The following is an 18,159-nucleotide window of genomic DNA, read 5'->3' as shown; positions in this document are numbered from 1 at the left end:
TCAGTAATTTGAAGCTTTGATGTCCAGTCTCCTATAAGGCCTGAGGCAAACACCGGATAAACTGCGGCAAACCTTCGAGACCTCCGCCGCGGCAGAGCTCAATTGACGTCGCGTTCTTGAAATTGTTCAAAAACCAACTTCCATATCTTCGACATGAGATTACCAACAAGGTTGGGCCGCACGGCCTGGCTGCCATGCGCATTCCGACCTTTTAGCAGCACCACTGCTCGCCGAGCCAGTATGCCGTAGCTCCAACCATCAACCACAAAATTACGAAGCGTGTGCTAACGACGAAGCTCTTTAGTAATCCCCGAATTCGTTCAGTCCTCGAGCAAACAATTAGATGAAATCCTCCAAAAAGCGCGCGACTACGTCATTCTACCGAAGCACCTCTCGCCCCGCGAATCGCGAATCGTTTTTGGCACCAAACACCGGGACCTATTCAACCAAGAAGAGCCCGTGACGGCAACCATTGGCGGCGCAACAGTGCAGCTTCAGCCGCTGGACCCCGTCAAGCGGAACGTCGACAGGTGGAATACGCTCAAGCACGCGGTAAAGCTCGCGCAGACCAAGGACGACTGGACCAATGTCGAGCGGCTGCTCGAGGGCTATCACAAGGCCGGCATCAAGATGAAGGACCGCCATATCAACCAGGTGTTGCGCAAAATTTGGGTCGCGGGCCAGCACGACAGGGTGCTGCGTCTACTGGAGCGCGCCCACGAGACGGGCATGCGCATACAGACGCAACAGGTGCTGTCGATGCTGCTGTGGGGCATGCGCGGAATTGCCACGTCCAGTCGCTGGGCGAGGAAGGACGTCGACCGCGCCCTCACCGGGGCCCGCCAGATTGCAGACTTGCTCGAAAGTCCGCAGCATGCCGGCGGCGACCGCGCCGTCAAGCCGGGCGACCTGCGCACCCTCCCCATCACCATCGCGGTGCCCCTCGAGCTGCTGGCCGTCAAGCAGATCAAGCATCCATCCAAGGACCCCGACGCGCGCCAGGCGGCGCTACACGAAGTCCGCGAACTCGCAAACAGGCTGATGAACAATCTCAAGATCTACGGCACCTCGGTACGTACCTCACTCCGAACAAACCACCCCCCCCCCCCCCCTACCCAATGTCACAAACAGCGCAGCTAACTCGCGCGCTCCCCAGGATATCACGGGCGTCGTCGATAGCAAGACACCAGCCACCAACGAGGAGGAGCTGGGGAACCGGTACGACAAGTACAAACTCAGCCAAATCCGGCTGCTGCGCGCCGTCCCCGTGTGGCACGCCGTCGCCCTGTCCAAACGCCTGCTGGGCGCCGACATGCCCGAGCCCGCCGTTGCCGACAAGATGCTGGCAGACATCCACGCCATCATCACCGAGTCGGTCCAGGCGGTGCGCGCGAATGTTCAGGGCGCGGAGGAAAATTGGTCGATCAAGGCCTGGGAGGCTTGCGAGTGGGTGGACGAGAAGGCGTAGATGGGGACGTGGCTTTGCCGTGTGGGGAACTCGGTGATGGAGATACGGCAGCTTGTATGCTGACATGGTGTAGGAGAAGGAGAAGAACGAGAGATCAAGCGCGTATGCCGTCTCAGAAAGGCAAGCAGGCAGGCAGGCAGGCCCACGCCGCAACAACACGGGACAGCAAGAGGAAGAGTCGCTGTTAAGAGGAAGAGTCGCTGTTCCCGGCTAAGAGCTGGGTGAGGCAGAATACCAAAATGTACATCACACCCCTGCCAAAAGAAACCCACACGCTTGGGTATCCTCTTCTCTGGCCCGTTTGCAGAGGGGTGCGCTATCTGATCGAGAGGAAGCGGCTCCTATGGCCTTGGTGACAAGATGGTCCACATTGCAACAGCCGGGAAGGAGAGTAAGCTCTGAGAGAAGGCTTCAATTCAATGACACAAAAAACGCCGTGGTATCTCAACTAGAACGACACAACCAAAAGAAACGCCCACGCCAACAGATCTTTCTCCCTCCACCCACATATATATACAACGGCCCCTCCATCTCCCTCTTTCTCATTTCCTCCTACTGCCACCGCGTCACTCACGTATTGAACAAATACGCCGCCACGACGCCACCCCACCCGCCCCAATTGTCCCCCTGCGTCACCGTCACCGCGCCACCATCTCCCGTCACCATATCCCTTACGCTCTTGGTGTTCAACCCATACACGTACGACCGGGTCGGGAAGCTGATTTCCGCCGCGCGCAGCTGGCAGTAGCCATCGCTGGCCTCGCACGCGCCGCCGCCGTTGAAGAAGACCCACAGACAGGCGCCGTGCAAAAACAGGTCCTGCGACGTGCCGTTGACGCGCAGGAACCACGCCATGCCGCAGCGGGGGTCGTTGGTGTTGCTGCAGTCGCCAAACGCCGGGTCCGAAGGGACGAGGTTGGCGGCCCACGGCTGCGGCGCGACGGCGCTGATGGAGCTGTTGGCGCTGCCCTGCCAGTACGGCGTCTCGGCCTGCAGCAGCGCCGCGTAGACGTTGCGCGCGCCGCTGAACGTGTACTGGTACAGGGCGTGGTGCTCGAAGCCCGTCCCGACGAGCCACGTGCCCGCCGTGCTCTCGACCAGCGCGCCCCGCCCCGTCGCCACGTTTTGCACGTAGCCGACTTTGCCAGGTGCTAGGTTGCTGTCGAGGTCGTGGTCGGCGGTCCAGCCCCAGCTGTTTTCGATGTACGCTGATGACGAGGGCGTGAGGTGCAGCAGGCCCCAGGCTGCTTTGCAGAGCGACGGTGACCCGCCGCAGTTGGTGCGGACGGAAGAGCCGAGGGCCCCGCCGACGCGGAAGTGCGTGTTGAAGAGCGCGATGGAGCCGGGGGAGGAGGGCGCGAGGTTGATTTCGAGCTGTCACGCGTGCGGTCAGTATGTATGCGGCGGGAAATCAGGGGTGAGGTTTCAAGGGGGAAGAGGGGGTTCGGGAACAAGGGGGCGACACGGCACTTACGAGTTTACACCCAGGCAACACGGCCGCCACCGTCAACAGCATGTCGCTAATCTCAGCGACGCCCGTCTCCCCCGGCCGCCCAATCTGCACCATGGGAACCGGATTGTCCGCATCCATAAAGGCGCTGCCGTACGCGCTGATGGCCGCGGCAAACGCGTCGCCGACCATGCGCGTGCCGGCCGGGACGAAAATCGTGTTTGTGACAATGTACGTGCCCGCGGGAAAGTAGATGATGCGCGTCCCGGCATACGCGGCCAGAATGGCGTTGATGGCGGCCGTGTCGTCGTGGACGCCGTCGCCGTACACCGGCGCGCCGGGCACGCTTTTGACATTGACAAAGTAGGCCACGGGGTACTGCGCATAGGTCGGCGGCGTGAGGGCCAGGTACCGCCCGTTATACAGCAGGGCCTGCGTCCGGGGCGTCGACGCCGCCACGCCGGCCGCGTCGAATTGGTGCGTGCTGTTCCCGCTGGCGTAGTGGTTGCCCTTGAACCACGTGTCGGGCACGTTGCCATTCAGCAGGTTGACGTCTCCCAGGAGAACCGTGGCGCCGGCACCGCTATTGGCCACGTTTTCGAGGACCAGCCCGTTCGGCGTGTAGTAGTTTGTGCTGTAGACGACGTTGCCACTGTTGGCAGCGATGCTGTCAATGACGACGAGCGACCCCGACACGGCGGATGCGTCGATGCACGTCCCGCAGTAGGAAAAGGTGCTGTGCGTGACGACGACGTCGAAGCCGCCGACGATCATGCCAGTCGTGCATCCGTCGAACGTGATGCCTGTTCACTGTTAGAATCGCCACTCTCAATCTCGATTTCAACCGACACACGTGCCTTTGAACAGCCACTGCTGCCCCGTGACATTCATGCCCACAGCGCCGCCGTGGAAGTAAATGTCATTGACAATGAGCTGCGAGTTGTACCCATCGCCACCCTGCCACTCGCCAATCTTCATGCCCGTGTGACCAGCCGCGCTGTATGGCATCTGGAAACGCACATTGGTGAGCTGGCACGCCTGGCTGACGGTCCAGTCCAGTAAAGTCACGTTCTGCGCCGGGTTCACTGATGTGCTGTCGATAATAAAATTCTTCATGGCCACGTAAAAGATGGTGGTGCCGACATAGTTGGGATCCTTGGCGTAGACTACGTGCGAATCGGCGTAACTGGACGCCACCAAGAGCGTCGGTGGGCTGAGTGCGCTGCCGATGAAGACGGTACCTAGGTACAGTTGAAGAGGCCCGTTCAACAAGTAGGTTCCTGCCGGCAAGTACACCACGGCTGGCTGGCCGGTAGTGCCATAGGTTCCTGAAGATCTGAGCGGGCCGCCGGTGGATCCGGCTTGGATGGCGGCATTGATTGCGGCCGACGCATCTCGGGTGCCCGTGTTGTCTGCGCCAAAGTCTGTGACGACGTTACGGAAGACGGTGTATGTTGAGGCATTTGCAATGAACGGCGAGAGGCCGTTGTGCGTGATTTCCTCAAGCCAGAATGGAGAGGAAGACTGTCTTGGTGATAATTTTGAGACGGCTTCGTCCAACTCTGGCATCTTTTCTTCCCTGACAGTTCTCCTGTAAAATGTTAGAATCTGCTGGTCCATACAAAACGAAAGACTTGCCCAAAAGTCGAGGCCCATTCAAATGCTGAATGCTCCTTGCTCGACGAAGCAGCACCTTGGGGCGCGGCCCCAACCAACGCCAACCACGAACCCACAAAAAAAATCAAGCTCAAACGCATCGTGACGTAATAGTACACGGGGAGCCTGGGACACCAGGCAGAGCCCAAATTTTGGTTTGGCGGTGCAACGACGGGTTGTTGAAGAGACGGGCAGGGCACCAGCAGCAATATATCCACGTCTTTGGACATCCCACGTCCGAACCACCGTCCCCCCGACCCGAACCCCGGCTGACCTTGGCCGAGTGCAGTGAGTGGCTTGGGAAAATCACCCAGGACAGTCCCAATTGGTATGTATGCCGACTAGGTATGGGCGTTTGTGAGCAGGGGCTTAGGTCAGCAGAGCACCTCGCGTAGCCCAGGGAACGGCGTGGTGTCGAATACCTTTGCACCCTTGAGTGTGGGACGGAGACGCATCCATGACCGCCTCATTCTGTCTTGGTCGCAAAAGACGACCGGCGACTCAGTAAAGTGCGGTCTCTGCTGCTTCCAATAACAACAATGGAAAAACGAAACAAAAGACAATGCCGAGCCCGAATGATTGCCAAACACATCTCGGGTGGCACAAGCGCTCGTCACCGGCTACGTGGAAGAGTCTGGACAAGCAGAGACTGAGCAGCGGACGAAGATGATGTGATTGGGGTTTGCAGTAGCTGGTGCGACCTGGAAGATGCCGAGCTGGGAAGATGTTTGTTTCGGCTGTGGCTGCTGCGTGGGGGAAACGCATTTTTCGAGGCTCAAGTCTTGGACATTCTCAAGTCGGGCGCTCCGACGCGTCGTCAGCCCGAGTGGAATGCGGGCCCGAACATACAACCATAATAAGACGGTCGGAGCGCCGAGACTTTTTGAGATTGAAAAACAAGCAGCTTTCCTCGGTTGCAGGTGGGCGCTTTTGATTTGGCGATGTTGTCTGTCCCGTGCTGACGCCACGTTTCTGGTCGGCACCGGATTGGGCCCGGCACTGTTGTGTGGTTGCAGTGGGGTTTGGCCCGGTTTTGAGACCTTCCTATGTCGGAATAGCAGAGTTTGGAACGAAGTCAGCTTGAGAGACGTCTTTCCGTGATTTGATCAGGATCTGAGGCTTGCGTGGATCCAGGGTTGCTTCTTCGATTCGAGTACATCATCCGACAGATCTGAGAGACGCCGACCTCGAACTTGCTCGTTTAGAGTAGCTCGAAGAGAATATGCAAGAGATTCGCAGTGCAGTAAACAATGCTTTGGCCAATGTCGACAAGCGGAGAGGTTAGGTCCGAGCGGGTGAAGGGCCGGGCCGCAGACCCGGCTGCGCTTATTCTGACCTCACCTTGTACCTGGACATCGACAGTACACCTGCAAGCCCATCAATCAGCTTTTCACACAACTCCAGAGACACTGCCTGTGTATCGCAAGGCTTTTCTCACCGCTCAAATGAATCTCGGAACCAACACCAAAGTAGACCAACTGAACCATCGCCCTGGTTTCCCGAGTGATGCTCTTTTCCCTGTCCCACTTTGATTAGAAGTCTCATCCCAGCCGCCACCCCGCGTGGTACAAGGTCAAAGTCTGCACATCAACCCTGGGCCGAATAATGCGCATGACCCTGCGCATCCCGTGGGGGCTGGCTTTGTCCCCTACACGCACGTCGGCATGTCCTCGTTGGGAACTCTGCTGCACCGTCATGCTACAGGCAAATTGGCTCTGTACACGTGGATGTGTGCGAATGGAGGGGCTGCAAAGCGTCGGACGGCGATCTACTTTACAGACTGCGTAGCAGCGAGGAGACATCAAGGCCGAGATGGAGAGTAGAGAATAGTCGTATTCTAGAGCAGGACGCGCTAAAAATGCACAGAAGAAAACGACTTCAGGGCGGGGTATATAGTATCATGGAGGGGTATGAAAAAAAGACACCCGAGGCCGGCAATGCAACCTACCCAATCATACTGCCATTTCAGCTGTGTGGTATCCAGTGGAATTCTTCCTGTTCTGATGACACGCCAGAGTTTGGCTGGCCAGATTCTCGCCAGGTCTGGAGTCATGACCGTGTCCGACCATGTCTGTAGACGGCAGCTCCTTGTGAATGATCCAAAGTCGAAGCGAACAATAAGTCCCCCAACTCAGAGAGTCTCCGCGGCAAGAACTTCCTGGGATGCAGGCTTGTCGAAGGCGCGGATAACTTGAATCAAATCATGACCGTTTTCCTTCAGAAGAGTGTAAAGGAACAAACCCCCTTCTATATGCCTCAGTTCAATGACCGTTCTTGGCTTCGGATCTTCGAAGCAAATGGTTCCAATGGTCCATCCACATGCCCTTACAACCTTATCCGCCAGGGCTGTTCCATGACGCATTTTTGATAAATGAGTTGATAAAAGAGTCCGACGGGCTTCCTCGACGAGGGTTCCAAGGACAACTTCTAGGCTCTCCCCTTGCCATGAAGCTAGTTTCTCAATGGTAGGATAGTCGACGCGGTTTCGGTTGCGAATCATGTTGTAGAAGTCAGTTTCGGCCATGGCTGGGATCAGGCGATGCAACAATTGCCCTCGTTTAGCGCTCATTCCGCCAACAATAGGCCCGACAACAATCAAGTCAAGACCTTCGACAATCTCCTGTTTGTCGATTCTCGCGTTCACCTTTGCCCCGCATCGGGATGCAAGGATAGCTAATTGGTCTCTGCTGAGGCATGTGAAGCCGCCGGTAAAACCAACTCTCAATCCTTTGAGGCATGGTTCGGACGGAAAGAGGACCGATAGGAGATGTTCACTAGCCTCTTTGGCTGATTCCTGCCCCAAGTCATCCTCTTGCTGGGTTTTTGCCGCTTCAGGTCCGTTGAGGCTGACAGATTCAGGGCCTGATGCTGCTGCGGCTTCGGGGGCAGGCTCGGTGTCGGTATTCGCCATGACCGTGTCTTCGACCTTTGATGAAGCATTTTCATTTGCATCACTCGACTTCTCCTTGACACCTGGCACCGGCAATCCAAGCTCGGCAAAGGGCGGGTGCGCCGGGGTCGGCCTCATCATTTTTCTCTTTTCATTCATGACATGGTACAGCATAAGTCCCGCGTACGCATCTGCCGCAGCATAGTCGATTTGATGAGCTCTCAACGGCGAGGACCAAGAACTGGTGCGTACTTTCCCTTTGGGTAGGTCATACTTCAGATAGGCCTTCACTTGGATGGCCATTGACTTTGACTTTTTGGAGAAGGAGCCATCGGCATTTCGATTGTCCTGAAGAATGTTGAAGAAATGACTCAACTCGATCAGCCCCTTGGGTTGGAGTTCCAGAACTCTCGTGATTCTTGTGCCGTCTGCACTGTGCACAGCAACTCCAGTCTTCATGATTTCAGGAGACTCGATCAAAGTCTTCAATGAAGATGGAATGAGTTCCTTGGTCGAGTTGCCCCCTTCAAATCGCGCAATATGAAATATGGCTATTTTGGCTTCCGCGGCGACCTGGATGAGAGATATTTGTTTCTTGATTGGACTGTTCGCGGTTGATCTGGGTTCCCATTCCATGTCAAAGCCAACAACCTTTTCGTTGAGGAACTCTTTGGCGAGTGTCTCTGCTGTATCAAAATCGGTGCAGTAGTGCACTTGGACAGGCTGGTCCTGGGAACCGCGATAGAGTTTGTGAGTCCAATGTAGCGGAGGGTCGTGCCAAATACCATTGACGGGTGGTGGCGGTGAAGGTATTGTAAATCCAACGGTGTAGGGAGCTTCTGGCTCTTCTTCAGATTCCACCGAGTCTTGTTTTGCTGATTCGGAGTCCGACACGGGGGCTTCATTTTCTTCCGTGAGGTCGATCACCTCGATCAAATCCTGTTTTGACAGCAGTTTCGATTCTGACGTAGGAGAAGCATTGCCTTGCGAAGTGTTGGCCTCCTTGTCCTCAGGCCCAAGATCTAAAGACAGCTCGTCTATACCGTCGAAAATGGAGGACCCGCCGAACGAGTCAACGGACCCCGAGTCCGATGCGGGCGACTTGACATCTGCAAAGCTTGTTCCTGACTCGAAAGATGTGTTCTGATCTGAGTCCATGGCATTACTTGGGGAATCGTCGAGCGCATCACCGCGCGTATGCGACGCGGGATTATTGTTGTCCGTTTTGGAAGAGAGGCCACGAGACGTTGGAAAAGTGACAGGTAGGAGTTGGGGGACTAAGGGTCTTGGATTTCTTGGAGACAACCGAGTTCCAGTCGCGAGGAAAAGAAGGCGACGACTGGAACGGATCATGCTCAAGTCGAAGAGGAGTTGGGTGGCGGACAGAAATTGAGGCGGTCGACGCGAAGGAAGACGCGACTCGACGCGGCGGAACCAGACCTGACAGTGGAGGAGTTGCCAAGAGCCCTGTTCGTACGAGGATCTGTGCCCGGACTTGCCCGAGCTCCACCCCCGCCATCTGAACATCTCTCCATCGCTGCCTCGCACTTCTCTACACTTCCATCCTCATCTCTCTTCAACTACCTGCGAAACCATGCCCGACGACCGCGAGCCCTCACGCGACCAACCAAGCAACCGACCAGACAAATCGCAACGCCCCGAGGACGACAACCCATTCATCGCATTCCGCCGCTTCGCCGACGAGCAGGTTCACTCCATCTTTAACTCCATTGTCGGTCTGCCTTTGGCGCAACATTGGAACGAGGAACGCATCAAAGAGTGGAAGGCCTGGGTGACCGAGGCCAAAGGCCAAAGCAATAACCAAGAAGCTTCTCCACAAGACCAATCACCTTGCCGCAAGATGGCGTCTCCGGATCGCGATAAGCCCAAGGTCACGGACAGTGATGACGGCACCAAGACATATCAGTGGTCCTGGTCCTGGTCCTGGCCACCAAAAGATGGCAGCAAGCCGGATGAGCCAAAGGACCTTGATGCGACACAAAGAAAGGCCGTTGAAGAGGCACGGCAGAATGCGGAAAAGGAATGGCGACAGTTGGAAGCCAAGGTCAAGTCGTGGTGGCAGTCGGAATTCTCAGAAGACGACAAAAAGGAGGTCAAAACATGGTGGCAGTCGGAGGTACCAGAACAGGAGAAGAAGGAAATCCAGGACTTCGTCGCTGCGGTCAAGTCGGAGTTTGTAGAGGGGGAAAAAGGCAATCCGGCCGAGTCCAAAGCTAACATCGTCATAAACTGGTCATGGCCCACTATCGAATTTGGGTCAAGCTCCAACCAGCAAAAATCCCATCCCGAGCTCGAAGCTGCAAACTCCGAGCTGGGAGATTCCAAAAGCCCACGAGAAAGATTCTGGGGTCGCCATCACGGCCGCTGCGGCTCCCGAGAGCCAGAAGACCCCAGCATAACCGCCGCGCTCCTCGGTCACCGCGGCTTGCCACCCTTTATGCACGTCCATGGGCCTCGATTTGGACCGCTCCGCTCCGCCGACTGTCGTATGCGTTGGCTCACGTCACACCCCTACTCGCCCGTCGTGTTAGAGGCCGAAAACATGAAGACAAACACCGAAGGCCCCAAATACGTCGACGCCTTTGAAGATCTGCTACGCGTGGAGCAAGGCCTGCCCATCGACGGCGACTGGGCTTGGGAGCGCGACATGTGGCCGCGGCGCATGCGCCTCATGTCTCTCCTCCACAACCAGCATCCCAAGACGCAGGCACTGTGGAAGAACATGCACGAGGGCGGCGACTGGTACGTCCCAAAATCAGGCTTGAAGTCAGCGCCAGAGGCAGCCGCATCGCTGCCAGCGGCTCTAGCTTCGAACGAGGAGGTCAACCCGCCAAAGAGCAGTGCCGAACATGACCAGGAGTACGAGCGTTTCCTGGGCAACTCGAGCGCAGAGCCCAAGACCGAACTCGACGCATACGAGCAGTTTCTCGGCTCCTCTTCGTCACCCTCGCCCCCATCTCCCGCGACCAAGCAGCAGCCAGCTACCCCGGAAAAGCCCTCTCTAGAAACCGTCGAAGCATCCCCCATCCTCTCCACCGTCACAACAACCGAGCGCACCGTCCTTCCCGACGGCACCGTCACCACCAAAGTTGTGTTCCGCAAGCGCTTCGCCGACGGCCGCGAGGAGAGCTCCGAGACGCTGAATACGACGAGGGCCGACGCGTCAACGGCGCCGGAACAGCCTGCCGAGAAGAAGAATGGCGGGGGCTGGTTTTGGTCAAAGTGAATTGACATTATGGGCAATTGCAATTGGTAGGTGCAGGTTGCCGTGACAAGGCAAGGCAAGGCGTTTGAGTGATATACCAGGCGCATGATGCATCCGTCGCTTTTCTGATTTTTCCTCTTGTCCTTTGAACGTTGTGGGCAGTCGTCTGTTCATTTGGGAGCTCAGGGCTCTTTGTTGGTTTGTAGGTATGGTAGGGGCTGTTTTTCTTATTCTCACTCTCTCCCCTCTCTCCCCTCTTCTCTCGCTCCTTCTTCCCGACCCAATCCTCGCTCTCCCATGCAAGTATGATATTACGACATTCTCATCAACTCTACTCTTTCTCTGTCGCCTTCGCCTGCTTTGCGTGTCTGGTTTCGAATTCTCGTGAACGCAATCCCGCTGCTTCAAAGACTCGCTCTTCGTCCGCGGGCAATCTCTGTAGTCTTGGAAATCAAACACGATAGGCCAAGGTTTCAATCCTGGCCTTGCTGCGCTGCAAAAGCTAGTCCCTGCTTCTATCGGCCAAACCACAAATGATGTAGGCGCCACATGCCGCCTGTCGAGATACCCTCTTTTCCTATGCCAAAACCATCTGTGCATTCCAACGTCAATCCGTGTCCAGCTCCATCTCTCATCCCGTCCCATCTACGCGTCCTCCTTGCTCCTTTCTCCCTCCCATTTCCGCCTCGCCTTCTCCTCATCGGCCGCCGTCCACTCGCGCGGCAGCAGCGCAAAGCAGAGGTAGCTGGTATGCGTCTTGATCTCAGGCTCTGTCCGGTGGACCAAGCGGCCCTCCTTGTACGTCTTGCGCTCCTTCTCCAGCTCCTTGATCTTGAGCAGGCGCTGGTTCTTGCTCTCCTTGCCCCACCCCTTTTCGACATTTGCACCCGCCGCCGCACCGCCGTCCTGGTTCGCCGCCGCCGCCGTGCTCTCGTGGAACAGCTTCAGGCGGCCTTCGACCTCGCGCAGGCGGCCGAGCGCCTCGTCGACCGTGGCGGGCATGGGGATCGTCCCGCGCAGCCCCTCCTCCTGCAGCCCGATGCGCTCGCGCCGCACGTCGATGCGCCGGTGCAGCACCTCGACCATCTCGATGTTGGTCCAGCCCAGTCGGCGGAGTTCCGTCGTCGTGCGCTGCACCTGCTCGATGCACGGCGAAAAGGTACACAGCCGGATTGTTTTGCGCGGGTTGAGCGGCGACTGCCACGACGACGTCGACGTCGACGACAAGGACGAGTCCTGCTCGGCGCCGCCTTGCGGTTGCGGAGTGCTCGTGCTGGATTTGCCGGCCGGGGGCTTCGTCCGGCTCAGGTGCTTCACGGCCATCCAGGGCGCCGGCAGGTCCAGGAACACGGCGTCGGCTTGCGGCGCGACGCCGTCGATTGTCTTGCTGAAGCCGTCCTCGTAGACGTCGGCGTGCGTGACAGTCACGAGTGGGTCGATGCGGTGTTCCCTAAGCTCCTCGCGCAGCTTTTCGGCACGCTGCTCGTGGAACTCGAAGCTGTAGACGTGCCCGTTGCGCTTGCGCTTCTTGCTATCGGCGCCGTTTGCTGTGCCGTTTTCTACGGCAGGATACCCATTGAAGACGGCCCGTACTGATGCGTGTGTGAAGGAGCCGCTGCCGGCACCGGCTTCTATGATTGTGTCTCCAGGCCGTACGCGCAGTCTCTGGAGCACGTAGCTGTAGTCTGGGGTATACACGACCTGGGTGCGGTGGGGAAGAGACGTGGTCCAGGTTTCTGGCGTGGGCGGTACAATATGAGCGAAACCACTCGTCGCGGCGCCGGATTCTCTGGTCAATGTTTAGAAAGCATTTAGGTATGACGGGGAGAAGAGAGCTCACTGTGCGCCATCTTCGCCTTCACCGCCGTCTTCGCGCTTCCTCTTCTTGTCCTTCTTTTTGCCCCGTCCTCGGTGGTCCACCACTGCAGCGCGCACCTGCGTTCCCCATGGAATGTCGACGAGGTTGCTGTGCGGAAACGAACCAAAGCGGGTATTTATCACACGGCGTTCAGTTGCTTCGCCGTCGGGCGTTGACGGCTCGAGAATGACGGGCGTGAGGAGATCGCGCTTGAGATGGATGAGGGCAAGTTGGCCCTCGGACGTCTGGGCGCCAGGATCAAGAAAAGGCGATACGGCAGCCATTGCGATTGATGTTGTGCAGTTGAGGTGGTTGGTGATGGAAGGATGCAGTGCCCCGCGAAAATAATAATGATGGGCGACAGGGTTCAACGGCTGCGGCTCTGCTTTGACGCCGCGACTCTGCGCTGCCTCGACGCAGTTGACTCAAACAATGAAAACTACGCCCCCATAGATGCTCTCGCTGCCCGCCCTCTTCTTCCGCCGACCGCAATCTGTCTTCTTCATCCGACTGCGCACATCTCTACCAGCTGCATATCGTCCATTCGCCATGGCTGCCCGCACCCAGCCTCCATGGCAGGCCCCGCCGTCTCGCCCCGACCTCGACCTTCCGCCGCTGCACGTCTACAACTCGTTGACCCGCTCCAAGGTGCCATTCGTGCCCATAGACGGCAAGAAGGTGTCGTGGTATGCTTGCGGTCCGACCGTCTACGACGACGCCCACCTGGGCCACGCGCGCAACTATGTCAGCACCGACATCATTCGGCGCATAATGCGCGACTACTTCAAGTACGACGTGCGCTTTGTCATGAACATTACCGATGTCGACGACAAGATTATCTTGAGGGGCAGGCAGCAGCACTTGCTGTCCCAATACACGAGCGAGCACCCGGAGCTGAACAACGAGGTCCAAGAGACGGCAGCCGAGGCTTTCGCGGCGTATGTGAAGAAGAACCTGCCATTGCTGCCGCAGGGATTGAAGCCTGCCGAGTTTGCGGAGCAGTCCAAAAAGGCATACGGCCATGTTTTGGAGGGCAAAGCTGTCGAGGGCGACGGGCCGCCCGGCGACAAAGAGGCCAAGGTCAAAATGCACCTCAAGACTGCCTCGTCGGCGGCAGAGGCTTTGACTCTTGCAGGCGCAAACAAAATCGACGTTACGGATTTCTATACCAAGGCTGAGGATGTCTTTTTGCCGCATCTGGACTCGCTCTACGGCGGCACCATCAATGCCGATGACCACAGCATCTTTACAAAACTGACTCAAAAGTTTGAGAACCGCTTCATGGAGGATGTTCGCGCGTTGAACTGCCTGGATCCGGATGTCGTTACGAGAGTTACGGAGTACGGACACCAAATCGTGTCGTTTGTGGAAAAGGTGGTCAAGAATGGCTATGGGTACGTTACGGCAGACGGCTCTGTATATTTCGACATCCAGGCCTTTGAAAAGGACGGTAACAACTATGCCCGACTAGAGCCCTGGAATAGAAACGACAAGGACCTCTTGGCCGACGGTGAGGGAGCCCTGACCAACAAGAGCACGAAGAAGCGCTCAGACGCCGATTTTGCTTTGTGGAAGTCGTCAAAGCCAGGGGAGCCGGCGTGGCCCAGCCCGTGGGGCCCTGGCAGGCCGGGATGGCACATTGAATGCTCGGCCATGGCGTCAGACGTCCTGGGACAAAAGATGGACATTCACTCTGGCGGCGTGGACCTCGCCTTCCCGCACCACGACAACGAGCTGGCGCAGAGCGAGGCCTTCTGGTCCGAGTGCAGACACGACAAGCAAACCCACCAATGGGTCAACTACTTCCTCCACATGGGCCACCTTTCCATCTCCGGGTCCAAAATGTCCAAGTCGCTCAAGAACTTCACCACCATCCGCGACGCGCTGAGCCGCGGCGACTGGACCCCCCGCGGTCTACGCATCGTCTTCCTCCTCGGCGGCTGGAAAGACCCGGTTGAGATCACCGAAGGCCTCGTCGCTACGGGCGCAGGCTGGGAGGACAAGATCAACAACTTCTTCCTCAAGATCAAGGACCTCGAGCGCAACCCCAGCCCGGAGAACGCGGCATCGGCAGAGGAGGACTCTGCGCTCGCCGCCGCCTTCGCCACGGCGCAGACCGACGTCGACAGGGCCCTGTGCGACTCGTTCGACACGCCGACGGCCATGCAAGTCATCTCGCGCCTGGTGACGGACTACAACAGCGCGGCGACGCGCGCCTCGCTGTCCGACGCCACGGCTCTCAGCATCGGCCTGTGGGTCACCAAGATGGTCACCATCTTCGGGCTCGACAGCGAAGCTTCCACCCCTAACCCCAACCGCATCGGCTGGTCGGGCATCGACATCCCCAGCGCCGCCGCGCCCTTCGTCTACCCGGCCGCCGCGCTGCGCGACGCCGTGCGCGACGCCGCCAAATCGGGCCCGCAGGCCCTCTCGCGGGAAGCCGTCGACGCGCTGCTCGCATCGCAGCCCGCGCCCTCAACCACGCAGCCCGCAGACGCGCTCCCGTACGCCGAAGCCTTCACCCAATTCCGCGCCGACGTGGCCGCGCTGGCCGCCGCGTCCGCCCCGCCCGCCTCCTTCCTCGCCCTATGCGACAAGCTGCGCGACGAGGTGCTCTGGGCGCTGGGCATCTACCTCGAAGACCGCGACACACAGGCCCTCCCGGCGCTCGTGCGGCCCCTCTCCGCCGACCTGATTGCGGCGCGCGCACAAAAGGACGCGCAGGCGGCGGCCAAGGCCGAGGCCAAGGCCAAGCGCGAGAGGGAGGAGGCGGAGAAGAAGAGGCTGTTGGCGGAGAAGGCCAAGGTTAGCCATTTGGACATGTTCAGGACGGAGGAGTATAGTGAGTGGGATGAGGAGGGCTTGCCGACGAAGGATAAGGAGGGGGTGGAGTTGCCCAAGAGTCGGACGAAGAAGTTGAGGAAGGAGTGGGAGAGGCAGCGCAAGTTGCATGAGGAGTGGAAGGCGGGGAAGATGGAGTAGATGGGATAAGTGTGGGGAAGGGGTAGTTGGTGTTGGGTGTTGGTGCTCCGGAAAATCGAAAAGGTTAGATGTAGGTAGGTTAGAGCGGAAGAGAGCTGTTTTATGCCACGACCTACATAGGCATCTTGGGTTTGCAGTGCCTGGCCGGATACCTAGTGCTGCAGACGTCGTCATCAGACATGCACCACCACCACATCAGCTTCCCGTCGTCAACCGCAGCAGTCAATAAAATCAAGCAAAACAGTCGCATTCTCATTCTCATCCTCCATCATCCCATGCTCCTCGCATTTCAAAAATACGCCTACCCCAAACCTGGACCAACCTTCCCCCTGACCCATCTTTTTCCACCCCCTAATCCCGACCCCCACCCCGTGCTCATCGCCATCCCCTACCACTTCCTCCCCACATCCTCCCACTCCAACCGCTCCGCCAACATCTCCCAGCACGGCTCATCGCCCGCGCGCGCAACGCCGCGCAGACCCGCCAGCACGAAGCCGTGGAGCGAGTCGAACTGCGCCTTCATGTCTCGCAGCTGGTGGAGCAGAGGTTTTGCTTGTCGGGGCGCAGCCGCGTCGACGAGGGGTACGTCGGCGTCGGCGTCGGCCACGTTGTCGTTGTCCGAGTCCTCCTCCGACGAGGACAAGTCTTCGGCCGTCAGCGTAGGAGGCAGAGCCGACCTCCGGCGGTTGTCGCGCGGCCGCCGTCGACGATACGTTGATGTTTTGGTGCTCGCAGCCGTTGCGGCGCTGCCTCTCCTCGCCCCCTTGGTCACTTCTTGAGCCCATCCTCGTCCCTCGCCAGCCGCGACCTCGCCACTCCGGCAGGCAACCAGATCGGCAAACCGCACCGCCAGATCCAGCACCTCGACCACGGCGTCCGCGATCGGCTGCAGGGCGGGCGCCAGGAGGCAGCGCCGCTCGACGGCGGCGATGAAGGCGGCGTGCGCGGCGGCCAGCGCGTCGATGTCGCTGGCGGCGGGGCTGAGGAGCGCGCTGCGAAGGGAGGACGTGGACGAGGCGATGGCGGTGGAGGTGGTGTAGGCGTGCAGGGTGTCGGCGAACCAGAGGAGGCGGTGGCGGAGGAGCGTGCAGAGGCGGATTTCTTCTCGTTGCTGCTGGGTTCCGGTGGAGAGGGGGGCCAGGTGAGCGGCGCGCAGCGAGCATCTGGCGCGGTAGAGTTGCAGCAGCAGGACAAAGACGCGCTGATACGTCGACAGCGTCGCGCGCTGGACAACGTTGGCCACCGACCACGTCAGGAAGTAGTCGATTGAGATGGTCGCCAGCGCCTTGACGGAGCGCTTTGGCTCCCGCGTCGCTGCGGTCCGCACGCCCAACCGCTCCGGCGCCACGCTCGCCGCGCTGCCAAAGACGCCGCGCGCGGTTTCGGTCAGGAGGTAGCGGTCGTTCCAGCCGACGTGGCCGTGGTCGATCTTGTTGAAGAGGGCGTCGGCAAAGGCCTGGAAGAGGGTCCCGTCGGCGGAAAAGTAGACGTGCTCGAGCGCGTCGAGCGAGGCCATGAGGCCGCAGTCGGCGAAGAGCTGCTCGCGCAGGACCGCCGACGCAAACGAGTATTTGTTGCGGATCCAGTCGTCAAAGGCGGACGTGAAGAGCGAGGAGAATGAAACGAGCGGGAGCGCTGAGAATGTCGTGCTGCTGCTGCACACGGTCTCCAAGTCCAGCCGCGGCTCTGCTTCCTGCCCCATGGTCGACACGGGGCCGCCGTCGTATTTGCCCAGCTCCCGCAGAAACACGACGCTCTTCCCCGAGTTGAAGATTTTGCGCGCCGCGGGATGCAGAAAGCTGGGCGCGTGCAGCTTCCCCTGCCCGTCCTGCCGGAGCACGTACTGGTCGTGCCACAGCGAGGCGGCGTCGCTGCTCTTGTCCGCCGTGCCGACGAAGAAGATTTGGTCGTCTGCCCCCAGTTGGCCTTCCGTCATCCACCGCCGTATCGGCTTGAGGTACGTCTGCAGGCAGAAAAAGAAGACGCGGCCGAGAAAGGAGAAGACGGCGGCTTCGCCGGTCATTTGGGCGAGGTTGATTTCGTCGTAGAGGGCTTCGAGGAGGACGAAGGGCGTTTGTTGGACTCTTTGAGAGGCGTTTTGGATCAGGTCTTTGAGGCGGAGCTGAAGACTGGCTTGTGGACGGACTTTGCTCAGGATGTCGGTAAGGGACACGGCGACGGCATGAGAGTCGAGATATGTTGCTTGGAGTTCCGATAGAAACTTGTCAAACGATCTTAATTCGTCCAGCACCGCGGACCGAAAGGTCTGAAGCAGGGCGACGGAGTGGTTTTCTTTTGCCCATGCGCGTAGCTCTGATAGCCCAGTGCCAATGTCTGCAAACTCTTGCAGCGCATATCTCCACGTGGAAGCCATGGCGTGAGTGACGGCATAGTTGGCATTGCATCCTATCTTTTCCTGGGAATTTGAGTGGTAAAGAGATGTGGGCAGGCCAGCAAGCATGAACAGTGTCTCCCGCACAGCTTGAAGCTCCGTCATCGATCCTTGGTGATCTCCAGTCCTCCAGAATTGGCCATCTGCGACGTGCTGCAGAGGCGTCGGGTCGGGCGAGACGATGCAGGACTGCGCGGCAGCAATCCAGTCGTCATCGTCCAGCGACGAGGCCGGCGT

The 18,159-nt window shown here is 58.7% G+C and overlaps 7 protein-coding genes across 7 annotated transcripts; 3 read left to right on the top strand and 4 right to left on the bottom strand.

The window, feature by feature from the left end:
* Nucleotides 1-36: 36 nt before the first annotated feature.
* BKA78DRAFT_182354 (uncharacterized protein) lies at nt 37-1,640 on the top strand. The gene is made up of 3 exons (XM_066883437.1): nt 37-238; nt 305-1,071; nt 1,157-1,640. Exons 1-3 carry the CDS (start codon nt 154-156, stop codon nt 1,466-1,468), a joined length of 1,164 nt encoding a protein of 387 aa, XP_066740923.1. The 5' UTR covers nt 37-153; the 3' UTR covers nt 1,469-1,640.
* A 398-nt stretch (nt 1,641-2,038) lies between these two features.
* On the bottom strand, nt 2,039-4,487 carry BKA78DRAFT_355236 (pectate lyase superfamily protein-domain-containing protein; the record flags this gene model as incomplete). Its single annotated transcript, XM_066891870.1, has 3 exons — nt 2,039-2,842; nt 2,943-3,721; nt 3,770-4,487. The coding sequence occupies 3 exons, from the start codon at nt 4,485-4,487 to the stop codon at nt 2,039-2,041; spliced, it is 2,301 nt and encodes a 766-aa protein (XP_066740922.1).
* Nucleotides 4,488-6,705: 2,218 nt separating this feature from the next.
* Nucleotides 6,706-8,622, bottom strand: BKA78DRAFT_355235 (ribonuclease H-like domain-containing protein; the record flags this gene model as incomplete). The annotated part of the gene is made up of 1 exon (XM_066891869.1): nt 6,706-8,622. The coding sequence occupies one exon, from the start codon at nt 8,620-8,622 to the stop codon at nt 6,706-6,708; it is 1,917 nt and encodes a 638-aa protein (XP_066740921.1).
* Nucleotides 8,623-9,058: 436 nt separating this feature from the next.
* Nucleotides 9,059-10,711, top strand: BKA78DRAFT_355234 (uncharacterized protein; the record flags this gene model as incomplete). Its single annotated transcript, XM_066891868.1, has 1 exon — nt 9,059-10,711. The coding sequence occupies one exon, from the start codon at nt 9,059-9,061 to the stop codon at nt 10,709-10,711; it is 1,653 nt and encodes a 550-aa protein (XP_066740920.1).
* Nucleotides 10,712-11,335: 624 nt separating this feature from the next.
* BKA78DRAFT_298053 (S-adenosyl-L-methionine-dependent methyltransferase) lies at nt 11,336-12,832 on the bottom strand (the record flags this gene model as incomplete). Its single annotated transcript, XM_066886853.1, has 2 exons — nt 11,336-12,479; nt 12,531-12,832. 2 exons carry the CDS (start codon nt 12,830-12,832, stop codon nt 11,336-11,338), a joined length of 1,446 nt encoding a protein of 481 aa, XP_066740919.1.
* Nucleotides 12,833-12,943: 111 nt separating this feature from the next.
* On the top strand, nt 12,944-15,865 carry BKA78DRAFT_321280 (cysteinyl-tRNA synthetase). The gene has a single exon (XM_066889010.1). It carries the CDS (start codon nt 13,002-13,004, stop codon nt 15,528-15,530), a length of 2,529 nt encoding a protein of 842 aa, XP_066740918.1. The 5' UTR covers nt 12,944-13,001; the 3' UTR covers nt 15,531-15,865.
* A 26-nt stretch (nt 15,866-15,891) lies between these two features.
* On the bottom strand, nt 15,892-18,133 carry BKA78DRAFT_321279 (Spc98 family-domain-containing protein). Its single transcript, XM_066889009.1, has one exon. It carries the CDS (start codon nt 18,025-18,027, stop codon nt 15,919-15,921), a length of 2,109 nt encoding a protein of 702 aa, XP_066740917.1. The 5' UTR covers nt 18,028-18,133; the 3' UTR covers nt 15,892-15,918.
* Between the last annotated feature and the right edge of the window lie 26 nt (nt 18,134-18,159).

This window comes from Phyllosticta capitalensis (genome assembly GCF_038381095.1).
Source record: "Phyllosticta capitalensis strain CBS 128856 chromosome Unknown BKA78scaffold_9, whole genome shotgun sequence".
Lineage (NCBI taxonomy): Eukaryota > Fungi > Ascomycota > Dothideomycetes > Botryosphaeriales > Phyllostictaceae > Phyllosticta > Phyllosticta capitalensis.
Note: the sequence above shows the minus strand (reverse complement) of the source record. Positions and strands in the feature narration are given on the sequence as shown.